General features: G+C 37.0%; 1 protein-coding gene across 19 annotated transcripts in view; it reads right to left on the reverse strand.

Annotated features, from left to right (window-relative positions):
• The window catches only part of Hdac9 (histone deacetylase 9), an 897,356-nt gene that overhangs the window by 488,259 nt on the left and 382,934 nt on the right, over positions 1 to 26,163 (reverse strand). For 7 of the 19 annotated variants that reach the window (XM_017798011.2, XM_008832669.3, XM_017797994.2 and 4 more), the window contains exons 1-2: positions 14,985 to 15,287; positions 14,684 to 14,746 (exon numbers count right to left, since the gene is read on the reverse strand). In XM_017798011.2, the coding sequence (XP_017653500.1) occupies positions 14,684 to 14,705 (22 nt within the window). In that variant the 5' untranslated portion in view covers positions 14,706 to 14,746; positions 14,985 to 15,287. Of the gene's footprint in view, positions 1 to 14,683; positions 14,747 to 14,984; positions 15,288 to 26,163 lie in introns of those variants that run through there. The other 12 variants (XM_008832701.3, XM_008832682.3, XM_017797988.2 and 9 more) reach the window with 7 other exon arrangements.

The raw sequence follows: 26,163 nt of genomic DNA on the forward strand, positions 1-26,163 counted from the left end.
AATATAGAAGGAAAACATGATCTTCCTCTTAGAGCTTATAATATAACTAATTAGTGGCAAGGGACAAATGGATATAAAAAACTATAACGTAAAACAGATTGGAAATGTTCTGAGAGCGTGACAAAGTATTATGGGATGAAGAGAGCAGAAAATCTGCATAAGTGGATAACCAGTGTCACAGAAGAGGTAAGTGATGGCTGTGTGAGGCTTTAAAGGAACCTTGAATAAGATCTGTAAAGAGTAAAATTTCCTCAAATTAAGACTAGGTAGACAGAAAGCATTTCAGAAAAAGGAAATATCTAATTTATATATGCATATATCCGACTTTACATATATATATGCATATATGTGTATGTGTAGGGACATTTATCCTTGTGTATATGTATATATCAACCAATAATACAAAAGCAAAAAATTAATATACAACTGCAAAATACTAATAAATATTGACTGAATGAGACAAGTGTTTAGAGAAACCAAGTTGCCTTGAATTCTTTTCCTCAGTCTAACTTGTGAATCCACAAAGAACGTTGGCCAGGTGTTTGGCTCAGTCCCAGTTAGAGACTGGGAGAAAATCATAGCTGAAGACCTACTCCTGGTTCTCACCTACAGGCTGATAAAAACCCTCCCCACCCCCTCCAGGGCAGAAGTAAATGGGATTAAAATAGCTTCAGAGCACTTCCTGTTCGGTTCTAGCTGTGCATTCATTCCATTTGACTTAGACCAACTGGAATGTTGAGGGAAAACCCCATGAGGCATCAAGCATGTGAGATAATGTGTCAGTGCCTCAGAAATGTTTGTCCAGTCTACTGTGCCTATCTATCACTGTTCTTTATCCATGGGAAAACATAGCATGTGAAGAAAATAGCTCTTTCTACACCCTGCTGTTTCTACTTTAAAAAAAAAAAAAGATCTGTCACCTCCATGAAATATTTCCTTAGTCAACTATTGTAATAATTCGTCACACATCTTGCTGCTTGCCAACCCAAGGAAGACTGTATATTCTAAACATTTTGTTTTGGACATTTCTGTTCTCTAAAAGCCACCCCATAAAGATAACATTTGACCCGCACTTTACCTGAATAAAGCATCTGGCACATTGAAAGTACACAATAAATGCTTGTGTAATGAATTCTGTCCTTTAGATCCCTTTAAAAACTGTGCCACAGCCAGGCGTGGTGGCACATGCCTTTAATCCCAGCACTCAGGAGGCAGAGGCAGGTGGATCTCTGTGAGTTCGAGGCCAGCCTGCTCTACATGTCTCCAGGACAGCTGGGGCCACAGGGAGACCCTGTCTCAAAAAGACAAAAAACAAAACAAAACAAAACAAAAAAAACTGTGCCGCTATTGTGCTCATGAGAACAAGTTTTCAGACTTCGACGTCAACAGCGGAGCACCTACTGCTGCCTCTTTTGAGTGCCCAGGAAAGAACTAGAGGCTTTACTAAACTACTGGCTATGCCTCACATTGCTCAAGGGAGAAGGTTTAGCACAGGTGAGGTTAGAGTTGGACAGAAGGGCAAAGATTAACTTTTAAAGAACAACAAGGAAAGGTAAGGGTTGGTAAATGTTGTAGCATCCAGGGCATGGCATTAGTCCCAGGGAGAGCTGCCTCATTCCTCAGTCTCTCTTTGATAAACAGGGGGAACCTTGCATACCAGGCTTTCTTGGATCCCTTACCTATCTGCTGCTAACAGCCTTTCCTTTGGTTCCCCATGACAGCGGTAACTGGAGATTAAAATAGTGTGTCTTTGTCTTATTTCACAGTTGTGTTCTTTGTAGCTGGAATAGTATCTGGCACACAGTTGGCTCCCAAAGTGTTTTGAGTGGCAAAGCAAACAGATAAATGACTATTTCATATTGACTCTCAAAGCTCCAATTTCATCACCTCCCAAAACATTCATCCTGCTAATTAACTAAGAATGTTTGATGCAACTTGCAGAGCTGCTCTAATTGCTTCTACTTTGATGCTTTGCATGGGGACAGCTTGGCTTCTTTTATTTTTTTACTATATTTATTTATGTGGGTGTTGGGTGTGTGTGTGTGTGTGTGTGTGTGTGTGTGTGTGTGTGTGTGTGTGCAGCACACACACAAGTATCAGTGCTCATGTGGCGGTCAGCAGCCAGTGGTGGGAGTTGATTTCCTCCTACCATGTGGGTCTCAGCAATGGAACTCAGGCTGTCAGACACGATGGGAAGCACCTCTACCCACTTGAACCATCTCATAAGCCCCATCTTGGCTTCATTTAAGATACTTTTATTGCTGCGTGTTTCTTGCTTTTGTTTTTGATTTTTCAAATTCCAAATGATCAGTGGATACTTTTATATCAGTCAGAGTTACAAAAATATTGATTTTAAGAAAGCAATATGGCATTTTGATAAATATAATCATCTGACAAGTAATGCTAAAATTATATTTGTAAAGATTCTTATGTTATCCACTCCAAAGCACTATGACTCATGAAACACATTAACGTATTTTAATATCTTCATCATCTAGCAATGAGTTAATTTAAACTAAGAACATAAAATGCAAATTTAACAGATGAAAATCACAATTCTAATTTGAGAACAAAGTATCAATTACTAAGATCTGAATTAAGCACACAGTTGAAGTAAATTAAGAAATCTCTCAAATGTGAAACTGCACATTTCATTGTTTTAGAAACTTAATGGCTTCATTAAGAACAATCAAAAACTTACACTTACTTTTTTTGATACCTAATCCACTTAAATAAGCACCTAAATCAATGCACTGTAATTATAATATCTTTCATAGTTCTATTTTATATGTTGTCAAAATAATGCTAGAAGCTCAGAGACATTGTTTTATGGGCACCACAGTTTACTGTTGATATAAATACACATTCATTTATATTCATTGTGCCTATAACATAGCATTCAGGTATATTTCCTCTCTTAGACCCCATCTTCACAGGATTTACAAACGAATCTATTGGAGAAATTGAAGCTAATTTTAGATTTCCTACTTTAAACAAGGCACAATTTTTAAATAACAGAATCATTCTTGCAGAGTTAATGAAAACTCTGTGTGTGTGTGTGTGTGTTCTCCCTGGAAGGGTCAAAAAGTCCGAGGAGCTCTGTTTATGAGTGCTATAACATCAAACAGAGCTTAGCAATGTCTGTTTCTAAAAATAAACCCGAGTGTCTTGCTGTCATCATCAACCAGAGGCTTGTGTGCTCTGTGACAGAAAGTATCAAGGCTGTCTCTCTGCCTTCCTACAACCATTATCCATTGCTACCCAAAGCCTCCTACCTTTCCCCAAGGTGGCAGAGACAAAAGGAACACTCTGGCCACCCTGTGCTCTCATTGAAATAACATTATTGCCCCTTAAGCAGACAGTTATCATGTTGTTTTGGCAGCAGGAAGGAATCTGTGGTTTAACTTGAATGTTATTCTTCTTTATTTAAACTACTAGAAATAACCCCAAAATGACAGAATGCTCTTTCTATAAATAATCATTCCAGTGTAGAGTTATATTAGGCGGTAACTCAGATGGTATGATAACGCCTAACAAGCTAATCTTAGACCTGCAATGCCATAAGATAGAAATACCGAGGCTAAGAATAACTGACCCAAAGGAGTCAGGCTGCTAAGGAGAAGCATGGACATGCTGGCATCTGCAGCTTTGATGCATTCCATGATCTCCTGAAAGACGCTTTCTCCAGAAAGTCAATAAATCATGTAGATTATTAACATGACAATCAATAATATTTTATAATGCATTGATTCATAAAGATTGCTCAAAATTCTCACAGCCAATGAAACTTTAAAAAAAGTAGTTGAGGGAAATCTAAGAGCTCCTTCTTCCATAATTTGATTAGTGTCTTATTGGTAAATTTTATGCTTGAATGACATATATAACATACAATAACACCCAATGAAGTAAAATCTAACTCAAGGTAAATTATAATATTGTGCTAAATGCCAATCAGTTTTCACTAAAGATGGCCAATTTGGACTCAAATCAAAGCAATATATTCAAATTAGAGAAACCGAATTTTGTTGGCCAGATCTTTATTTTTAGTTTAAGAATTTCATGCTACACATTAAAATCATGACTTGAATGGATCTCACATTTCTAGGAAAAGATAAAGGAAAGCATAATCCAAACACTTTGCTCAAAAGAAAAGAACTCTATAGTGTTAGTGTTGTCAAAAAATAATATTCTCTTGCTAGAACACACCAGTGACAGTATGTGAGCTTGCAGAGGGGCTAATGCTCTATGATGTGCACGTGTGAAGTGCTGACAACAGACGCCAGATGCACTGGGAATGGTAGTTCTGCCCTCAATATCTGCTCCAGGGCAGAGCTGGTGCCCAAGGGACAGCCAAGGCTTCTTCAGTGCTTCTCAGCCCTGGGTCATGTTAATGTCTTCCAATTTTAACTATCAAGCATTAGGAATATAAAGCATGAAACTTCCAGCAAGACTTTTAACACGGTTGTCTATTTGTACTTTAATCCCCCAGGATTAGGAAGTTGGCCTAGATGCTTACTTATAAATATATGAATTTACATTTTTAGTATCAAACAGATAGGAATAAAATGACCCTATACCCTATACTAAATATTTTTTCTCTTTGGGAAAAAAAGTGGGAGGAGTGGAAACCAGACCCTGCCATTTCCAACACAGGGTACAATAAGTGCCTTATCTCAAAACCTGTTTCCTCAGATGAGAACCACGAATAATGGGACAAACAGTGTATAATGCACTAAACTGTGTGAGGACTACAAAGGAGGGCCTGATACAAAGAAACTCAGGACACATTATATCAATAAAGATTCCAAAGTGAAAAGAATACATGTTGAATCACTGACAGGTTGAAATACAGCTACAATGGAAAATCAAAGCGGAACACACAGACGAAACATGTGCACAGTAACTGGTGGTGACCAGTTAGGATTCAAAACACCCATTTAAGGGCTGGTTGGATGGCCCAATAGAGTAAAGCACTTGCTGTACAAGCCTGAGGCCCTGAGTTTGGTTTCTGGATCTCAGAGTGGAAGGACAGGATGAAACAGAATTCTGAGACCAGCATTCTGACCTCCACACGTCATGACACCAACGTGATCTAACTTACATACACGCAGCTCACACACAAAAATAAATTAAAATGTAAATTGAATTCGATCTGTAAGGAGATTTTTAAAGGCTTCATCAAGACTAAAGTTAAAACTGTGTTCAACCCACTAAGAACTTTTCTAGTTTGCTCTATATGTGATTCCGTCAAAGCTGTCTAGATAAATATATTTTTAGTAAAGCCATGAATTCACAAACTCCAATGTCATTTTAATGAATAATCAGTGATATTTTCTCACTTTGTGTGGGTCTACTTTTTGTTTTAATTTGGTTTATTTCAGCTTTAATTTCAAGTTTGAAATTTTGAAACAACCTCCTGACATTCTCACACTTGAACCCAGGCTGGAAATGCCATGCTCTGCACACTCATCAACATGTACCTCAAGCAAACTGAAAATAACATCCCCTTGGCTGCAACTGGGTTAATCATGAGCAAAAACTATGAATTTAAAAGTTTTTCATGCAAAGGGTAGGCCATGAGGAGAATCAGGAAAATAAAGTTGTGGGTATTTCCAAACTTATCAGCATGCAATGTTCAATCATAAGCAAATGACATTCTGTGGTTTAGCAAATTTCTTTCTTCCTTAAAAGTGGTTTTTATTGGATTTAATTATTGCGTTTTTGTATGTATAAACTGTATTATAAAATACCCATCATTTATTTTGCTATGGAACAATTAACATTATGAAAATGAACGGAAAAGATATTCTTACAAAAATGTAATAATTGGCCAGGTGTGGTAGCACACTTTAATCTCAGCTCTTAAGAGGTAGAAGCAGGCAGATCTCTTGTGAGTTTGGGGCTAGCCTGATCTACATAGCAAGTTCCAGGCCAGGCCAGTTATACCTACAGGGATTCTCTCTCTCTCTCTCTCTCTCTCTCTCTCTCTCTCTCTCTCTCATCAAACCATCAAACAGACAGTAAAGAATTGTCTAGTTTTATATTCAGTAACTTCAGGACATGGAGTACCCTAAATACATGTTCTATGAGAACAGTTGAAACAGTAGATTATTTAGAATCTTAAAAGACATTGTTTAAATCAAATTTATTTTCTGAAAGTGACTTAGTTGAAAAAAAACGCATCTAAAAACTCATGGTGTTTTCTTGTCCTTCTCCCTCCTTCATGTGAACCTTCTAGAATTAAAGAATAGGAAGACTACAGGCAGCAAGGACATTGTGCGTCTCATGGAAGCAGTCAGTGGCACTTCAGCCTCCTTTCAATGACCAGAGCACAGCCATGCTGGACTGGAGCACACCAAATTCATCTAGGATTTTGGGTTTTGGTTTTGATTTTTCAGCTGACTAGAAACTCCCTATGTAGATCAGGCTGTCCTCAGTCTCACAGTGATCCCCTTGCCTCTGCCTCTGGAGTGCTCCGATTAAAGGTGTGCACCACTAACTGTGGCTCATCTATGAAGTTTCATGTTTTATTTTGTTTGAGATACTTTCACTCTGTAGCCCAGGCTGGCTTCAAACTCCTAGTGGCCTCAGTTTTCCAAGTTTTGTGTCTAGAAACATGAGGTGAAAATTAACTTAAAGTTTTTAAAGCCATTTTCATGGAGCTTTATCTCAATTAAATTGTTTCCAGTGTATCCCAACTCAGAAATAAGGATGAAAATCTTCAGCTATCGTCCCATATCATATGCAATAGTCATTATTCTCAAAACGCCTAATTGTGAAAACATGCTGGCAAAATATTTTATTCTGAAAACTCTAAAGGTCATTTTAGATATACTAACAACAGTTTTTCCTTTGATTTTCTTTTCTTTTTAATTTTTTTCCAGTACTGGAAAATGAGCCCAGGGGTTTTGCCCATACTAGACAAGTGCTCTAACTCTAAGCTATATTCCCAGGCAAATGATTATTACATGATTAAATTTCTCTGATAGTTTTCTGCATCCTTTATAATCAACATTAAAGGAATATTCTATGCAAGTCATAATAAACACATGTACCACATCAGATAGTAATGTTGACTTTACTGCATTCAAAAAAAATATTTGTAACCAAGAAGATCTAATTTTCTTCCCCAGTTTTGTGCTGTCTTTTAATAGGCTGTCTGTTGTATCAGTGTTTAAATAGACATATCTTCATTAAAATTAAGCAGTATTACAATTCAATTAAAAGGTAAATCATAATTATAGTTCATTCATATTATTGAAATATTTATAATTCTGGAAAACAAAAACTAAGAATAACATTACAAAGAAGAAAGTGCCTAGCACCAGCATACACTCCATGGCAAATACTGATGGAATCCAGTTAATTCCTGTTCTTCTCTTGCCTTTTTCTTCCCAACAGAAACCTTGATTCTGAGCTCATCCGTAGCCTCTATTCTTGTCAACAACTGGATGAAACTGGGCCAATCAACAAGAAAGAATAATTATTTGGAAAAGCTCTGGGTAAATTCATTTGTTAAAATAAAAGTCAGACATGACTGCTCACACCTGCAATCCCATCATCACTCAAAGGCTAAGGAAGAAGGAAGTCACGTTCTAAACCTGCTTGGGTTACACAGAACGTTCTCTTCTTAAAAAGAGGAGAGAGAATGATGCAGAGATGACTTGGTGGCTAAAATGCAAATGCAAGGACCTGAGTTCAGAATGCCTGAAGTCACATAAAACTGTCTGTAGAGGTGCACATGTGTAATCTCAGTGTTCCTATGATGGGATAGAAGGTGGAAATGTGATCCACAGAAGTATTTGGGCAAGTTATCCTGGTGGAGACAATGTGAAAAACAAAGTAGAGAGCCTGTCTCCAACAATAAGATGAGGCCCAAACCCGATTGCCCATAATCTCTACACCTAGGCCTGCATTCATGCATGATTATGCACACACATTATGACATTACGCACACACACAGACACATACAGAGACAGACACAGACACACACACACATACACACACAGAGACACACACATACACACACACACACACACACACACACACACAAACACACAGTATTAAACAAAATAGAAACTGCCTAAAGGAGCAGTTTCTTTTCTTTGTCTCTGCAATTTGTCATGTATTAAAGCCAGGAGGCTTTGAAATTTTAATCATTGGACTTTGAAACTGTGATCACTGGACCACCAGAGGTACCAACCTTATGAGCACATCACCAAAAACTAAGAGCGAGGAGTAAATATGCAAAGGACTGGAATACAGGTAGCATTGTGGAGCACCTAGTATAGTCTAGCCAGCAGCTGTTTAACTCATGATAAATGCCCTCGTGATTTCTCAATTTGACCAGTTTTCTTTTATTTTCAGTGGAAAACAAACCAACTTATGTACCTACTAAAAATAAATCGGTATTTTCAGCAACTGTTTTTGCATGTGGAGGTATTGGGGAATAATCAAAGATATTGAATTCCTATTATAAATATATTCCTACAGAACTGGAGAGATGATTTAGTGGGTGAGAGTACCTCCCACACAAACATAAGAACTTGAGTTTGAATCCCGGCTCCCATGTAAGAAGCTGGGTGTGGTCGCCCACAGGCCTGTAACCACAGTGCTATTCAGGAACAGAGACAGGAGGATCACCAGGGCTTGCTATCTGCTAGCCTAGCTCCAAGTTCAGTGAGAGACTCTATCTCAAAGGAATAAAGCAGAGACTGACAGAACAGGACACCCAGTGTTCTTTTCTGGCCTCCATGTGCTCACAGGCTCATGCACCCCCTCACACACACAAGAACATATACCACACACAATACACCACACTCACACACATACATACCCACACATTAACTAAAGAATAAAATTTAAAAAAATATAAAAATATGATACTTCAGTAAATGTAGTCTTTCCTAACATCTTTTTACATATATATGAATCTTTGAGGACATAGAAAATTGATAAAAATAATTCTCATATAATAACATCATATTATTGGTATTATTTTTATTTAAAAAATAAACTTTAAGTTTAACTGAAACTAGCAGATTTTAAACTGAAAGAACTGTAAGCATGCTAGATATTATCTCATCATAGTATTTCTAAAAAGATACCTCTCTCTCTCTCTCTCTCTCTCTCTCTCTCTCTCTGGTTAAATAAACTATCAAAAATAGTGTTTGGAAACTTTAAGAACAAACCAACTATGTATTTCTAATTTAAGCTGCAGAGAATCTGTCCCTGATCACCGAAGGGAAGGATGTTAGCATTTTTTACATTTTTGCATCTCACCTCCCCCCAACACTATACTTCGTAGTTTGATTAGTATTTTTACAATGTTCTACTTTATAAGATCTGTTCTTTTTTCTTTTATAATCGCAGCCCCATAGTCATTCAAATGGACTAACCCCTTACCCCATGAATTTTACTGTTTTTTTTTTTTCAATTTCTGAATTTAAACTTAAGTTCATCTCTTCACTGTCTAGAGTTCATTGTTAAGTAGTCTGTTTCATATTTAAGGATTTTTTGTCTGCCTATTTTATATTTTAATAACATGCTGGTTGACAGAAAACACTTTTCCTAGAGCTCTAAAGGCTTTTCCTCACTATCATCTGTATCGAGAATTGGGTAAGTTTGATGAGCTTTCCTGAGTCCCTTGGAGATTTTCCCTCCCACTCATGACCTTGACAGGCTAAGGCTGCCTTGTGTGAACTCCTGGAGAATTATTTATGGTTCAATATCCCAATCAGAATGTGATTCTGTCCAGAGTATTTGCATCAAATTTTCCCAAAAGATGAGTTCTTTCAATGTGCAGAATGTTTTTTCAATAAATTTGCCAGTCTACATTTTTGCGAAAATATCGTTTTTTGGTAATTTGTAAATACCAACTTTTGTTTGTTAATCTTTTCACCCAAATGTTACCTTTTGCCTAATTAAACTAACCTATTTCCCTTTTTCTTCCCTTTCACTGTTATGGCCTTTCCCCCTTGTCATCCTGTTATTTTTAATGACAATTTTCATCTATAATTTCTATGTTTTCGTCACTCTCAAAGCATTTCATGAAATCAAAAATCTCCTTTTCCACTTCATTCTACTGTTCTAATTTTCTCATCTTTGAGATCCTGCTAGTGGAATTTATGCTCTTATTAAGGTATGCTGTTTGTAGGAAGCAATCATTAGAAAATTCCATGGGCTCAACAGCTCAATGTCTCCCTTTTTGCTGAGTCCTAAGATTCGCAAGGCAGGGGTGCTCATTCCACAAGGACCTATACACTGTTTCCTCAGACTAGGACATTGCTTTGAAACTGTTAAAGAGACCATGTTTTTACACTTTGCCCCATTATACCACTTTCCCTTCCAGAATCATTTCTACTATCCTTTAGTCATGGGAACGATGTAAAGTGCTCAGTTTGCTTCTCTACAGAATGCTAGTATTATTAGGAAGCTGTCAACTAGCCAGTAGAATTCTAAGAAGGCCGAGTTCTGACCAAATCCCCCTGTTTCCAGAGTTTTGCATGACTATTTATTTTAAAGACATGTCGCATATTATTTTATTCACACAATTATTGATGAATACCTTGACAGGCAAGTGTGTTTGTTGGCTAGGTGATACTTTTAAGAGGCCCCCTTCAGTACCCATCAGTGATGAGAAACTGTGTGGCACATTTTTGCATCTCTCACTGCTAATTCAAAATCACCATGTGGAATAATTTTGAATTCAGAATTGAGAACTCTTTCAGACTTCTGAGGGGATTTACAGAATTTTCTTTACTGAATGGATGCCTGTGCACACTTCAGAAATCTGAAACATTTATCTTGTCCCTGTTTCCAATGGAACTATTTGTAACTAATTTTTTTATTGATACCTATCAAGTACCCTAATTGATAATAGACATGCATGAAAAACTTCCAAGTTAGAGAATGGCAAAATAGTAATTACAGGTAATACTAGGAGTAATTCTTACAGAAGAGTAGTTTTCACAGACATTTCCATAATTAGATTCTGTGTCTCAGGAAGATATAATTGACTACCGAATCTAAAATGCCTCCTTCCTCTTAAAACCACATATCCAAGAGCAAAAAAAAAAAAAATCTGAAAAGCTGAAGATGCACTTTAATTTAAAAAAAAATCATCACTTAGATTTAAATGCTTTACTTTTATATCCTAAAATAAGAATGCATACTAAAAATACATTTTTTCTTTAATTATATCTCACATCAATTTGATTGTGAACTTGAGGCAGTTCCTTCATGACTGGTCCACACTATATGAATAGCTCTGCTACCCAATGTGTTAGGCAATAAGCCTGGCAACAGCAAAACATTCCTGGTTCTGCCAGCTCCTCTGAGACTTGAATCAATATTTGTGCATGTCCTGCACATGTCACGAAAGTGGAAATGTACCTGGCCTAATGTATCACTCATGGCTTTCAAAATTCAGTATTAAAGAACGTTTAAACTAAGATATTAGCAGACCAAATTATAAAAGTATGTGTGTGTGTGTATGTGTGTGTGCATACCATCTTAACCCTACATAGTGTCTAGCCTACCTGTCAGTTTCAGAAAAACATGCAACCATAGAGAACAGGTGAAATCCAATCCTATATAAAGACCTCCAAACAAAAACCAAGTACATTAATTCATAAAATCCATTATAACTACAAGGGGTGTCCAGAGAAATTGCTAATGACAATTGAAAGATTAAGATGGCTCAGTGGTTAAGAACACTGACTGCACTTGCAGAGGACCTGGGTTCAATTCCCAGCACCCACATCATGGCTAAGATCCACCTGTAACTCCAGTTCCAGGGGATTCAACGCTGTCTTCTGATCTCTATGGGCATTGTACTACATGGGTGCATTTTACATACATGCAGGAAATACACTCATACACATAAAATAAAAATAATTTAAAAATTACAAAAAAAATAATTAATCTCAATAAATATGTCATTGGTGTTTCACAGTTTGAGTATATCCTCAGCAACATCTTTGTCTTTGATTATTATATAGACACTTTCATACTAAGCTACTGTGATATACAGTCATAATTTACATATAGAAATGACTTTAGTCTCATTAAAATGATACCCGAAGAAATAGCTAAATTTTGATAATTAAAGAAATGGATTATGGAATAATCTAGCTTACCTGTAACTCATTTCCTTAAGTTACATACAATCTAATTCATACAGTTTCTTCAGCAAAACTGGAGTGCCAGGACGCTCAGTTCCTTCACTAGAATAATAATATCAGCAAGCACACATTTTGCAGATAGGCTGACATATGTGAGCCTCACAAGAATGTTAAGACACAAGCATGAACACATCATCAGCCATCAGTTCAAAAATGAGCAAACCAGCTACACAGTTGGCTGGCAGCAGAGCTCACAGCACCAGATCTCTTTACCCCTTTGCTCTACCTGTCTTTTCTATCATAGTCAAACACATCCATTTCCTACTCTGAGAACCACAACCAGGCCACTGGTCCAAGACAGATGTGATCAAACTGTGTAGCTAAATCAAGACCCCTAATTGTAATGAGTCCAAGGGCAAACCATGCTGGGGATGGTTTATGGCTTTACTCAGCCTCTTCCTAACTCCACAACAGCAGCAAGTATCAGTTTGCTAAAGGGGCAACAGCCATTGTGGGGGTGGGTGTACACCTGATGTTTATGATGCTTCCCTCACAACTAGAACAGAAACCTCAGGGGTAGAATCCAGGCACCTTATTTGGAAAACTGTACTTGGTGACTCCATGTTGGAGAACTAATGCCCCATAGAAAGGACATGAAAAAGATTACATAATTAAATTTAAGGTGATGTTTATGAAATGAAGTCAAATATCACAGGACACCACAGGAAGGATGCAACTTATGTTTCAAATTTTAAAACTAAGTACAACTTAAAAATTCCCATTTACGTCAGACAGACCCATGAGTTGATGTCAGCCTGTGCTACTTTTCATATTAGAAGCTAATGCTTGAATGTTGCTTCAGGTTGACTGGTCATGGCATGGGCAATCTCAAGTGCTTTCCTGTTTGAAAATACTTTGCTCTACATAAAAATCATTAAATCTCAGGGAAATGAGGATCTCACTGAGGATGAGAATAAAGTTGTCATCTACAGTTATCAGTCATGGAAAAAAGAGTAAAGCTTGCTAACACACCTGTAGCCAGCCCGTGTCGGCTACCAGCTGCTACTTGGAAGGCAAGCTGTGTTTCTATTCTCTGAAAGAAATCTAACAACTGGAAACAGAGGTGAAGAGTAAAAGGATATTGTGAAATGCTGAAAAGATAGCTAAAGTAGTTATTTCCAAAGAGTTTATCAATATTTCAGAAATGAAATGCCAATCACCAGTTTCACCCCAAGTCCTTGTCAGCTTTTAGCCACAATAAGCGACAGATGTTTAGTAGTTTTACTTCTGTTAAACACACTACTCATGAATACAATTCCTGTTACTTTAGTGCATAATACAGAATTCTACAAAACCGACATTTGCTGTGATGCTACGAAAATATTGGGTAAACAGAAGGATCTTAAAACCATTATGACTAATAGACGTTTAAGGAAAACTTGCTTCAAACAAGACCTGCAGTTGGGAAGGTTGCTAGGGCCAAAGCAGACTTCATGCCAACCTGTGGAATATTTCTTTCCTATCCAAGTACACAAAGTAAAAGCCGCTTTATGTGTCACTCTTATCAAGCGATCTCAGCAATAAGCATGATGAAGCAGACGTAGAAGCTCCAAGAAAGAACTTTAAACCAATTCATGTTGCAGTGTTCAGAAAAGGACAGAAGCAAGGTACCAAAAGTTTTATGAGCTGGTTATAGGAAACAAATACCAAAAGCAATAATAAAGTAAAGGAGACTGCCTGAAGAGTATAAAATTTGAACCGATGTAAATTATATGAAATATTAACAGATGTAGACAGAGAGGGCAAGCTCCGTCTTTTACCCTCTCACCAGCCCATTTCTGAGGACGCAGGCTCATACACCCAACAGCTACACACTGGAATCTGTTGCGGTTATCCATTAAAACATTGCACCTGCTTCTAATGAATTTACATGTGTGTGTGTGCCACTGCATCTGCCTGGCAATGCTAGTCTTCCCAAATGTTTGGGGGGGGTGTAAAATAAGCATCTGGTCCTAATAATTCTATTTCATCCTAAACAGATTCACATTGGGCTGAGGAGAGAACAGGGAAAGAATAAAACTACCCGAAAACTCTACAGCAAACATTTCAGAAGTAGATCTGTAAACAGATGTGATTCTCTGTATGCACACTGTACCTGTAACATCATCTGGCTGACTGAAGCTGCATTTTGAACTGAAGCCCCAATATGAACTTACCTGATTTTTTAAAGTCCCACTAGCATATGTTTACAATGTGTCTTTTCAATCTAGTTGCATAGTAAGGCAAAACACCCTCGATTTACTTATCTCCCTGTCATCTTTCATCAGAAGCAATACTTTGCAGTTTCATTCAGAAACAGCCTTCCTAAGCACACTCAGAACATGCACAGAAATAGTAATGGAAGGAATCTAAGTTAAAGCCTCCAGCGGCACCAAGAAAACATCAATATCAAACCGAAAGGCAGCAATTCCTTAAGCTCTTAAGCGATGTGCTTGCCTTAGCTGCAATTCCCAGCCAGCACCCCTTTTCAAACATAAACACTCTAGTTATGATCTTACCTGAGCTGATCATGCTGTGCATTCTCTGCTGAGCCAAGAGCTGCTCCCGTCCGGCCACCCCATCTGAGGAAAAATAGGAGTCACTCTCGTAAATTGTCTGCAGCATACTCTAGTCACTCTTAGCTCCATGAAAGATTCATCACTACTCAGTGCACTGGTCCCAGGAGCTACCCTGGCCAGTCCTCCCTCCTCCCGGAGGAGAAGCAGCAGGCAGAGGATAAACTTCCACAATGATTTCTTTTCTGCTCAGATGGACACACACTTTTAAAAAAGACCTGGACACTTTCCCCACATTACCAACCTGTGTGCAAAGCAGAAAGGGCTGTGGATGCTAGAGCTCGCCGGAGTTTTAGGTTATCCCGGAAACTAAAAGCAGGTGGGCAACAGGAATGTGCTTCGGGATTATTTCTTTGTCAGAACAAGTAGAAAGATACTAACTCTACCCAAGAGAAAAAGAAGCCAATTAAACCTGGTGTCTAGCTCTTCGGACTGCTACGGTTTCATGGCAAGAGCCCTCAGCCCTGCAAGTGGCTCCAGCAGAAGTCCTCCGCCTATCTGTTTGTGTGTCTCTTCCCTTCTCAGTCTCTCTGGGCTCAAGCTGGCTAAAGCTAGTGATAATCCATTTGCATATGAATCAACAACAGCATGGCCCACAGGCACAGAAATAGAACAATGGTCGGCCTGAGCCAAAAATAGGTCAAGCATGGCCGAGTGATTGGAGCCTGAATTAATGCATTTAAAAATACCCCAGCAAACCCAGCTGTCCAGCCTCTATCTTTCAAACCATAATTCTCTATTGCAGGGCCTTAAAAGCAATTAACTCTTTCCTTCCTCAGCTTGCTTTAGACACCGAGTTTCCATACTGGGGATGCGTATCCAAAGAAGGGAAATCAAGAGAAAAAAAATTAAGAATCATAACTCAAAGAGGGCAAATGCACACACATTTCACTTCATTTTTATTTTTGTAGTATGTGTTTTTGGAAGAGAGAGCAGAGAAGTGCAGAGCTCTGTATTGGTTCTAAAATAATACTGGAAGCTTTTGCTCATAATGTGGTTTCTGCCTCACCCACGCACAGCAATCCTGGTGTTCTATTTTTGTTCGTTTCTCTGGCTACACTGCAGTTGGCTGTAGCACTAGGTTTTCTGCCTTCTAGTTTCAGCACTGACAGGAGACTTAGCAGAGGTAGTTTTGGGAAAACAAGCACACACCAGAATAAAAATTTTATGAAAGGTTGGCTTGATTCTTTTTTCACTTGCTATTTATGTGAAGCAATTGTCCATTCCACAAATGTAATATTAGGGCCCCCATCGATTTTATTGTTTCAGGTCTTGCTAGACTTAAAAACAAAACTGGGGCTTAGAACTGAAATGTTTTATTTTCTTTCAGTCTCTGGAGCTAAGTCCAATTATTTGTAAAATAGAATTGATACTTTCTTATGATGCATGATTACTGAATATCTGCACTGGTCATTAAATGAATCAGCATGTTTACTACCCAAATACAAATGATCAGCACCCATCTATATCCTGAGTGGATGAAACACATACCTCAGTTCTGTATAAAAAGACCATTTATAATGTCAATAGAATCCCAGACCAACACATACTACACAAATCACCTATAAAGTAAATGCATAACTCTAGATAGTAAAGAAGGCTCTACGGTCTCTGGTATGCGTTTATAAATTACATCTTTGCTCGACAAGAAATAAATGCTGCATCCCAAAATGGGATACCAGCATCTAACCACTCCCAAAGACAAATACAAAAGTAGTACCCTGTTGGTCATGCAAGTTCTCCTTCCTTTTCTAAACTACCTCAGCAATTAGCATCAGCATCAGTAGCAATAGCAAAGGGAGGGGAAAGCTACTGTTGTAAAATCCCTAGACCAATCAGATGGAGGAGGGATCTCCTCAGCAGCAGGCTGAAGTAACTAAGAAAAGCCAGGGGTGCGCAAACTCTGCAAAAAGAAAGATACATATTCCAACTCATTGCAGAATTCTTTCCTTCTGCAGAGTACTTTCTATTATTCCACTTCTTGAAAAGCCATATTTGGACAGATAACATACAAGAGTTATTAAAGAGAAGTTATTCCATATTCCATTTGGATCTCAAACAACAAAATCTTATGTTTCTATCAGTGGAAAATAGGTATTATTATATTTGAGATTACAACCAGATGTTTGATTAACAAATATGTACATAAAACTAAAGGGATGGAAATATCATCATCTAATTGAGGATGACATTTTCATAAAGATCACACATTGCAATTTAGGTCTAAGATGAAACAGGTTGTTCACAATGGGTAAGTGGGAGCTGCTTCAGTTTCTTCCACAAAAGGTTCCTCCCCAACGCCCAACCCAGGCAGCTTCCCTCTAATTTGTTTACATTTAGGGATACAAGATTTTTTACTTTTATTATTTTTTTCATTCGTCTAAGACAAATTTTATGAACATATTTTTTTCAATTGTAGTATATTTTAGAAATCAAAATAGAACCAGCAGTGTTGAAGAGCCTATCAAAGTGGGGAAATTCTTTGCTAATACATCTATCAGGGATTAATATCTATAAAAAACTCCAAAAGTTAAAGACCAATGAAACAAATAATCCATCATTAAATGGACCAATAAATGAAATAGACAGTTCTCAAAGGAACAAATAAAAATAGCCAATAAATCCTCAAAAAAAAAGTGTTCAACATCCATAGTCACCAGGGAAATACAAATTTAAGCTGTTTTGATTCCATCTCACTCCAATCAAAATGGTTATCATCAAGTGTAAAAAAGAACTCAAACAACAAATGCTAATAAGACTGTGTAGAAAAAGGAACCCTTATACCTCTCTGCTGGGATGTAAACTAGTGTGGCCAATATGGAAATCAGTGTGGAATCAATATGGAAATCCGCAGAATAATAAAAATAGAACTCTCACTTGATCTACCTCTACCATTCTTGGGTATGACTGGAAGGATTCTAAATCAGGATGTCTGCACAGCCATGCACTGTTTGAATATACAATCAGCCCAATGGGCCCAACAACATATGGGTGAACTAGAAGAGAGCATGGTACCCATACACAATAGAATGTATTCAGCCAGGAAGAATGGAATTGTGACATTTTCAGGAGAATTGATGGATCTACAGATAATTATCTTAAGCAAAGTAAGTCAGACTCAGAAAGGCAAATGTCACATTTTCCTCACATGCAGAATGTTGATTTAAATGTATATATGTAGGACACATGTATATATACACATTTTATATATGTAGGACATCAAAATAGAAAGGGAACTGGGAGAGGGGAGGAAGAGATCTAAAGAGGAGAGGGGCAAACAAGAAGGTAACACACTATATAGTACATGTCATGAAAGCAGAGGGGAATCATTGGAGGAAGGAAGAGAAACATTAAGGGAGGGCACTTTGGGGATAACAACACATACGAAGATGTCACAAGGAAAGCTGTTTCTTTGCCAACCAATATTTGTAAAATATACTGTACATATGAGTTACATATTCATGATTTTGATCAATAGATACATTAAAATCTCACTATAGTCAAGCTACCTTTCTACCCATCACTACTTTCTTTGTCTCTATGTCTTTGCAATGGAATCATTGTGCCTAAGGACACTTGTTCAAGGCAATTAACTGCAGCACTCTAGTGCTCTGTTCGACAGTGCCACCATCTTGCCCCTAAACCAAATGGTACAGATAGTTAGTTAACTTTCAGAAGAAAGTTTGATATGAACTAGAATAATTGTCTACTTCTTTCAGAGTATTTTTAACAGAATATACAAAAATTGTGTAAAATATGTAAGACAGATAACAAAAATCATAATATTGGCATAATAGACGCCTAGACATCTTTCGTCACTTCATGCTTAATTACACCCACAGACCACAATTGACAAAAAAGATCTCTAAGCTTTTATAAGCAAAAATAGAATACAACTCCAAAATAGCACATAATTATCCTATTTCTCTAAGGTTCCAGGGAGGAGCACTCCAATGGGTCTTCTTCATTTTTGACAAGGTTTTTGCATTTCACCCGTTCATTCTTTTAGCATTTTCTCATTAGCATTTTCCTGTCTTTCATTTAAATCTTGACAACAAAAATTATGGTTCTGTGAAAATGTACTAAGCCCATCATAAAACAGATCAATTCGTTGCCTGGAAGGAAAATAAGCAAGTTCAAAACAATCACCCAGGATATTGTCTGCCAGTTTCATGAGCCAAGAGACTCCACTGTGATAAGGTCAATAGTTCTCACACGGTCTCCAGAATTCAGGGGAGGAAATGCAACCATGTCCTTATGGACATTTATGACACCAGTGCTTCTGATTTTGAAAGCACATTTACTTTAATAAGAACCTGAACAAACTAATGCAAACATCAAAGAATAAGGGTAGTTTTTAAACTCTCAATAGAATAAACTATAACTCAATTTAATAAGCACTTTTGAAAATGAACTAAGTATCACACTTTACTATCACACAGATTTGAAGAAGTGAAATAATAAGAGCTAAAATTTCTAGATTTCCAAATATTGGATAATGGGAATCAAATACTATTATCAAATGCTGTTCAAAAACTATGACAGTTCCAAATCTTTTTATGAAAATATATACAAAAACCAATGAAATGCCTCTAAAGGCATAATCTAGCACTGAGTGTTACTCTAGCATACACAAGACCCTAGATTTTCATTCAGCACTATAAAATAAAAGTAAATAAAATAAGTAAATAAATAACCTATCGGAGAAATGTTTTCTACGTCCATCTTGTTATGATATTTCTCAAATCAGTCTAATGACATTGGAGTCCATGCTCTAGACAAGCAAGGGAAGGTATTTAATATCTTTGACCTCCCACATAATGTTTCTCTGCACTCAGGGAGGCTTTCCATGGGGCACTGAATGCTTTGATTCTAGAATCGAAGGATTCAAACTTGTTTCCCTGAAATATCAAATTGTGTTTTCTCAGGATTTTATAAATTCTTGGGTGATATCTGTTGCCCTCCATCTGCTCCTCATCCCTTACATCCCTTCCATGCCAGCCCCACACTCCTCAAGACACTGCTAATGGGCAGAGCACTCCTTTGTGGTCAATAGGTTTTTACACTTTGAGCTCTCTCAGGAGCAGGACAGAAGGGAAACATACTGGTTACTTACTTTTGTTTGTTAGTTAGCCTATTTATCTGAAAGTTGTCTCTTGGAAGAATAGCATCAATTCTTAGTGACAGTTGATAATAAATTTGGTGATTCCTTCCAACACAGAGAAGCTGCATTGATTACTAGATTGCTCAGATGAGAAAATTATGCCTGAACCCAGGTAAAGAGTTTAAGAAAACTCATCTGCAGTGAAATTAACAGAGAGGACATTTCATTCAAAATCAATCACATCAAAAATAAAAAAAATGTTAGGGTCACTTGGTCTTTCTATAATAAAAAATATTGTCCCTAACTCATCCTTTCAATGAGAATATACTGAGATATGATCTAGCCTTTTTGGGGGTATAGAGAAATGACGGTCACCTGGGAACTTGTTAGAAATGCAACTTATTGGGTCCTCTCCTGGAACTACTAAATCAGTCTCTCTGGAGGAACTTTATTTTTTAACAAGCTTTCCAAGTGATTCTGAGGCATAATAAAGTTTGAGAATCACGAGATTAGATCATCTTTCCCAAAGCAGTAATTAAAATGCTAAAAAAATAGACTGGTAAAATATCCTTTTTGGTACAGTATCAAATTAGCAACTATTATTTTACAGAATAAATCTTTAAATGAAAATAAGTAAAATAGGTAAGGGACTATGAAGCATGACCATAAGTATTCAACATAAGTAGAAGCTAAGGAAGACTGTTTAGGAAAGGATTTGCTGCTGGTAAAATAAGACCAGCACTACACAAGTCAGGTGATGGGCATGTGCACGCTGCTTTGTTTGTGTGCTGCTCTGGTCTGAGTTCCACTTCCCTGAGTGTTTTCATTTCCACATGAGCACCTATATTCATCTTACAGCATCCAATACAGGAGAAGAAATCAATATGCCCATGCAAGTCCTGTAATTAGAGGAACAAGTAAATTTAATGGTCTTTCAATATAATCAAGGGAATGTTTGGATTTCCTATGAAAGTCATTCATTCATGCACTGAATAATCATTTCACAGCCACAGTGCAGGCTTTGAAGATACAGATATATATGGGAATGATAGTTTTGACTTTCATAGAATTTTTAGTTTTAGAAGAAATACAGTCAATATGGATATTCAATTGGATTATTTTTTTAAAAATGAAAAGGATCTCTAGAGCTTTGGCCTGGCAAGGTAATGAATACCTGTAATTCTAGCACTTAGGAGGTAGATACAGGAGGATCACCACAAATATGAGGCTAGCCTGTATAAAAAGCTCCAGGCCATCCTGTGCTATATAACCTTGACTCAAAAAGAAAAGAATCCTGTAGATTTTATTTCACTCTTCTGTCAATTTTAATATCATGGATGCAAATAATAACCCTTATAGGGTTATGAAGGTTATATAATATCTGGAAAACAGACATCAATAAGCAGTAGTTATTACCATAACTAGAAATAAAATAAATGTTCTCTATGAACTTGAATTCAAGATGTTAAAATATTTGAAAAGCTATGACTCATCTATGTTTCTAATGAATTGTATGAACTCTTAAGACAAGTAATATAACTAAGTACTGAATTGCTTACTTGTAGCTATGAAAGCTTCATTCATCAACTCTAAATGATAATCTAGTTTTCTTCCTATTGTATCACCAGAGCTTAGTATAATGTCTACACACAGTTTCCCACCTAGTAAACAGTTATTCAATGAATAAAATAACTCTTCCAGAAGATATTATAAGTTATAGCTGATCTAGGGTCATTCTCTAAAATACAACCTATAATATTTCACTGCTATGCATTGAATCTGAGTTTCTTACTAAAATATTCATTTGACAATAAATAAAGTACAATCAAAACCTAAATGTATAACTGAAAATATAGTCTTGTTAATGTAAGTTCAATTAACCATACCTTCTCTTGACCAAGTTTTCTTGCCTATTGTCATCCACTAAGTGTTAGAAATGGTCTTGCAAGGTCTAAAGGTCTTCAGAATCATCTAGAACCATTTGAGAGGACAAAGTAATGCACAGTCTTTCTTGTGAAGCACTTGAAAGGTATTGGCAATGAGAAAATAATGTAAAACACATTTGTGTCCTCACTTTACAACTACAGCTATAGTAACTGTAGCAGTGACAGAAGTTCTAAGGAAGTCTTGTTATCAATTGCATTGGCTAGCATCCACGAGCCTGTGGTTTACTTGTTTGTTTTGACAGGGTCTCACTGTGCAGCCCAGGCCTGACTTGTGAATCTGTTACCCTCCTGCCTCAACCTCTCCTGTGCCATTATGTGCTCATGAACTCCACTGAGTGAATTCCACTGAGTCTATCATTTCCACTCAACATCTGAGAAAAATAAATGACAGCCTGATCCAGCTTTCCTCCCAGGGAGAAACATATCACAGTTGATTTTTATCATCGGTACACATAGCACTTTTATAATTCTAAAATGAATATTTCATGTGAGAAAATTAATCATATTAACACTATTTTCTACTATTGCTAGTCTGAATAGTCCTGGACATAAATGGCAGTTCGTATCTGCCAGGAATCCTTGCTTTTGCTTTGCTTTCTAGGATGTGTTTGTTAGTTTTCATTGCCATCTTGACACAATCTAGAATCATCTGGGAAGAGAGTCTCAGTGAGAAATTTTCTAGATTAAACTGGCCTGGGGACATGCCTGAAACAGAATCTCTCTCTCTCTCTCTCTCTCTCTCTCTCTCTCTCTCTCTCTCAATCTCTCTCTCTCTCTATCTTTCTCTCTCTCTCACCTATTCTCCCTCCCTTCCTTTTCTTTTTTAAATATTTTAGTTATTTTTACTTTATATGTATGTGTGTATTGCCTGCATGCAAGTGCACCCGTGTCATGCAATGCCCACAGAGGACAGAAGAGGCTGTTGGATTCCCCTGGGACTGGAGTTGTGGACAGTTGTTAGCTGCCATGTGGTTGCTGGGATTCGAACCCAGGTGTTCTGCAAGAACAGTCAGTGTTCTTAATCACTGAGCCATCTCTCCAGCCCCCTTTCTTTTCTTAAGATAGGGTTTTACAACATAGGCCTGGCTGGCCTTTATGCCTATGAGGAATTTATCTTTCTTTCTTTCTTTCTTTCTTTCTTTCTTTCTTTCTTTCTTTCTCTTTTTCTTTCTTCTTTCTTCTTTCTTTCCTTTCTTTCTTTCTCCTTCCCTCCTTCCCTCCCTCCCTGCCTCTCTTTCTTTCTTTCCCTCCCTTCCTTCCTTCCTTTTCTTTCCTTCCTTCTATCCATTCCTTTCTTTCTCCTTCCTTCCTTTCCTTTCTCTCTTTCTTTCTTTCTTTCTTTCTTTCTTTCTTTCTTTCTTTCTTTCTTTCTTTTTTTCTTTCTTCAGACAGGGTCTACATAGCCCTGGCTGGCCTTGAACTCACAGAGATACACTTACTTCCACCTCCCAAGTGCTGGGAAGGATTTTCTTAATAGAGGTGCAAAGATCCCTGAATGCAGGCAGCACCAGTACACAGGCTGAGCCCTGGACCGTGTAAGAGTGGATCCAGTGAGCCCAGCAAAGCATGCATGCATTCATTTTCTTGGCTCTTGGCTGTGGATGTGACTAGCTGCTTCAAGCTCATTCCGCCTTACTATTCTTGAAATGATGGACTGGAGCCTGGAAATATGAGCTACAGCAAACCTTTTCTTCATAAGCTGCTTTTGTCTGGTTATTTTAAGGCAGCAACAGGAAATGAAACTAACACATATCATACAATGGTCTCTAATAAATATCATTTCTATACTTTGAAATATGAAAACAGCTTTGAATATCTATGTTGACTGAATTATATCTGTATGAGAGTCATTACATCAGAATCATTCAACAAAAACCTCAGTTTTAATATAGCATACTACTTTGGGCTATAGTGTTATGAAAATAAAAATTCTAGAAGAACAGTTAAGCAGGACTCATGCTGTGATTTTCAATACTTGGTATGAATTAAATGTATAAATTATTCTTTAAAAATATTTTATTTATTATTTTTATTTTATGTGTCTGCATGTATTGTCTGCATGTATGTAAGTACACCTGTGTTATGCAATGCCCATAGAGAACAGAAGAGGGGGTCTGATCCCCCGGAACTGGAGCTAGGGACAGTTTTTAGCTGCCATGTGGGTGCTGGAATTCGAACCAGGGTCTTCTGCCAGAATGATCAGTGCTCTTAACCGATGAGCCATCTCTTCAGCCCCGTGTAAATTATTCTACAAAGTAAGGCTGCCCCTTATGTTGTTACTCTTTTAATCCTTATCAACTTAGAAGAAAATGTGATTCTGAACACCAAAAACTAATTCAGTCATGTACAGAATCTGAACAAGTACTGCATTTGAGAAGAGGATGAGACTAATTTTCCACAGACTAAAATAAGAATAGCAGATATCAAAAGTCCAACCACAGCTTTCACATCATTCTGGCCACAAAGGATAAGTTGATATTCACCTTTCTACAACAAACTATTGTCCAGTTAAATTAAGAGAATTCTAGAACTCTCACTCTGAAAATAGGAGTATTTTTAAGTTACAATGAAATTCCGATTTCATAATTGAATCCAGTTGGGTGCCAACTACCAAATTTAAGAAACAGTAAGAACCCTACTCATTTTTGAGACAGATTAAAAATATTTATAGCAATGGCACATAATTAATGTACAAACAATGACAATTGGCCATATACCTAAGTGATGGAGACTCATGGGTATGGAATCTATTTCAGGAATTTTTGAGAGCAGAGACAAAAGATTCTAAGACCTTCCATGTTCTGACCACATGAAACATGGTAGTCCAATGCCTTTTATTCCACATTGTGCAGCAGACGCAGTGTATTGGTGACCCCCACATCACTTCCTCATTATTCAGTGTAGTGTACATGCTGATCTTATAATCATGATCCTCTTCCATTTTTTCCATTTGATCAATTTTTTCATTTTATCATTTATATATCATTTATATAATGCTCTTGTTTTCTTTTAAGAAGTTTTTGCATAATAATAAGAATACTAGATTCTGGTTTTGTTTATATTTATATTTACCAAGTAGATAATTCTCAGACAATTATTTTCATTTTATCAAGTCAAAAAAAAAAGTCTCTTGCACTTGGTGAACTCACAAAGAATAGACAATAGGTCCTGGTCTTTCACCATCTTCTCATGAACCAAACTTTCCCTGGCATGAAGAATTATGAATAAGACCTAAATTCACTCTCTAATCATGACATTAATCACATGGCATTTTAATACCTTAATGTACATTTGGCCCCATTCTAGACCTCAACAAGACAAGAACAAAAAAATACCATTAATTAATGTACCTGTCATATATTCTCAAAGTACAATACATATTCACCACCTGTAAAGTGAATGGATATGCACAAACCCAAGCACATACCTGTATGTCAGTGTATTGCAATCCATACTTATATTCACAAATAATAGGCACAATTTCCAGCACTTTCTGCATCATCTTTTCCCAATCTACCCACTATACTTCCCCTAATTTTATCTCTGAATTTGGTTATCTTTCTCAGAAAGGCTAACCTTCCACAACCGATATCAACAACTTGATCATCAGCGTGATGCTTAAATCATACACAGTATTTTTTAGGAATGTATTAGAGTTAAAAGTTTCATATAATCAGTATAAAACATGACAATTATAAATTCTCCAACACTTTCTCCCAGATTAAACTCAAGTCACTAGAAATTTCATGTCCCGGGTAATTTATGTAAAAAATTTATGTTTCTTCATTGAAAATATTTTTACAAAAAAGCTTTGTAGAGGTTCTAAGATGTTCTCGGGGACCCTTGGCCTCTGTCTAATGGGCAAGCTGGTTCCCCCTGCCATTCCTCCAGGGAACACATGGATGTGATTCTTCAGACAGCATCAAAGTTCTGATAAAACAGGTCCAACTTAAATCTCATTGACTTTGCGGCATTAAAGACATTCTACTTGGTCTAAGACCTTTGAAAGAGGGGGTGTAGGCTCATATAGTTTCTATATCAAAGGGACATAGTCTGAAAAAAAGGGGAATCCTTGGCTTTACATATTAATTTAAAGTTGATTCTTTTTTCCATTTATTATTTATTTAATAACCACATACTTAGAAGAAGCATTTCATTACAACAGCATTGGCATATTCAATAACGATTTTCTGAGCTAAGATGAACCTTTTTCAAAATTGGCTGTAAATTTTTAGGTTTACAGTTGAATTGATGAAACTGTGTATTTTAATAATGAAATGGAGATCTGTTTTAAAGGTTAAAACCTCATTTAATTTTATGTCTTAACAGAGTTTATACTGAGTACAATATTGTATAACTGTATTAATTCACTT

The sequence above is a fragment of the Nannospalax galili genome, unplaced genomic scaffold (assembly GCF_000622305.1).
Source record: "Nannospalax galili isolate Female #2095 unplaced genomic scaffold, S.galili_v1.0 scaffold450, whole genome shotgun sequence".
NCBI classification, from domain to species: domain Eukaryota; kingdom Metazoa; phylum Chordata; class Mammalia; order Rodentia; family Spalacidae; genus Nannospalax; species Nannospalax galili.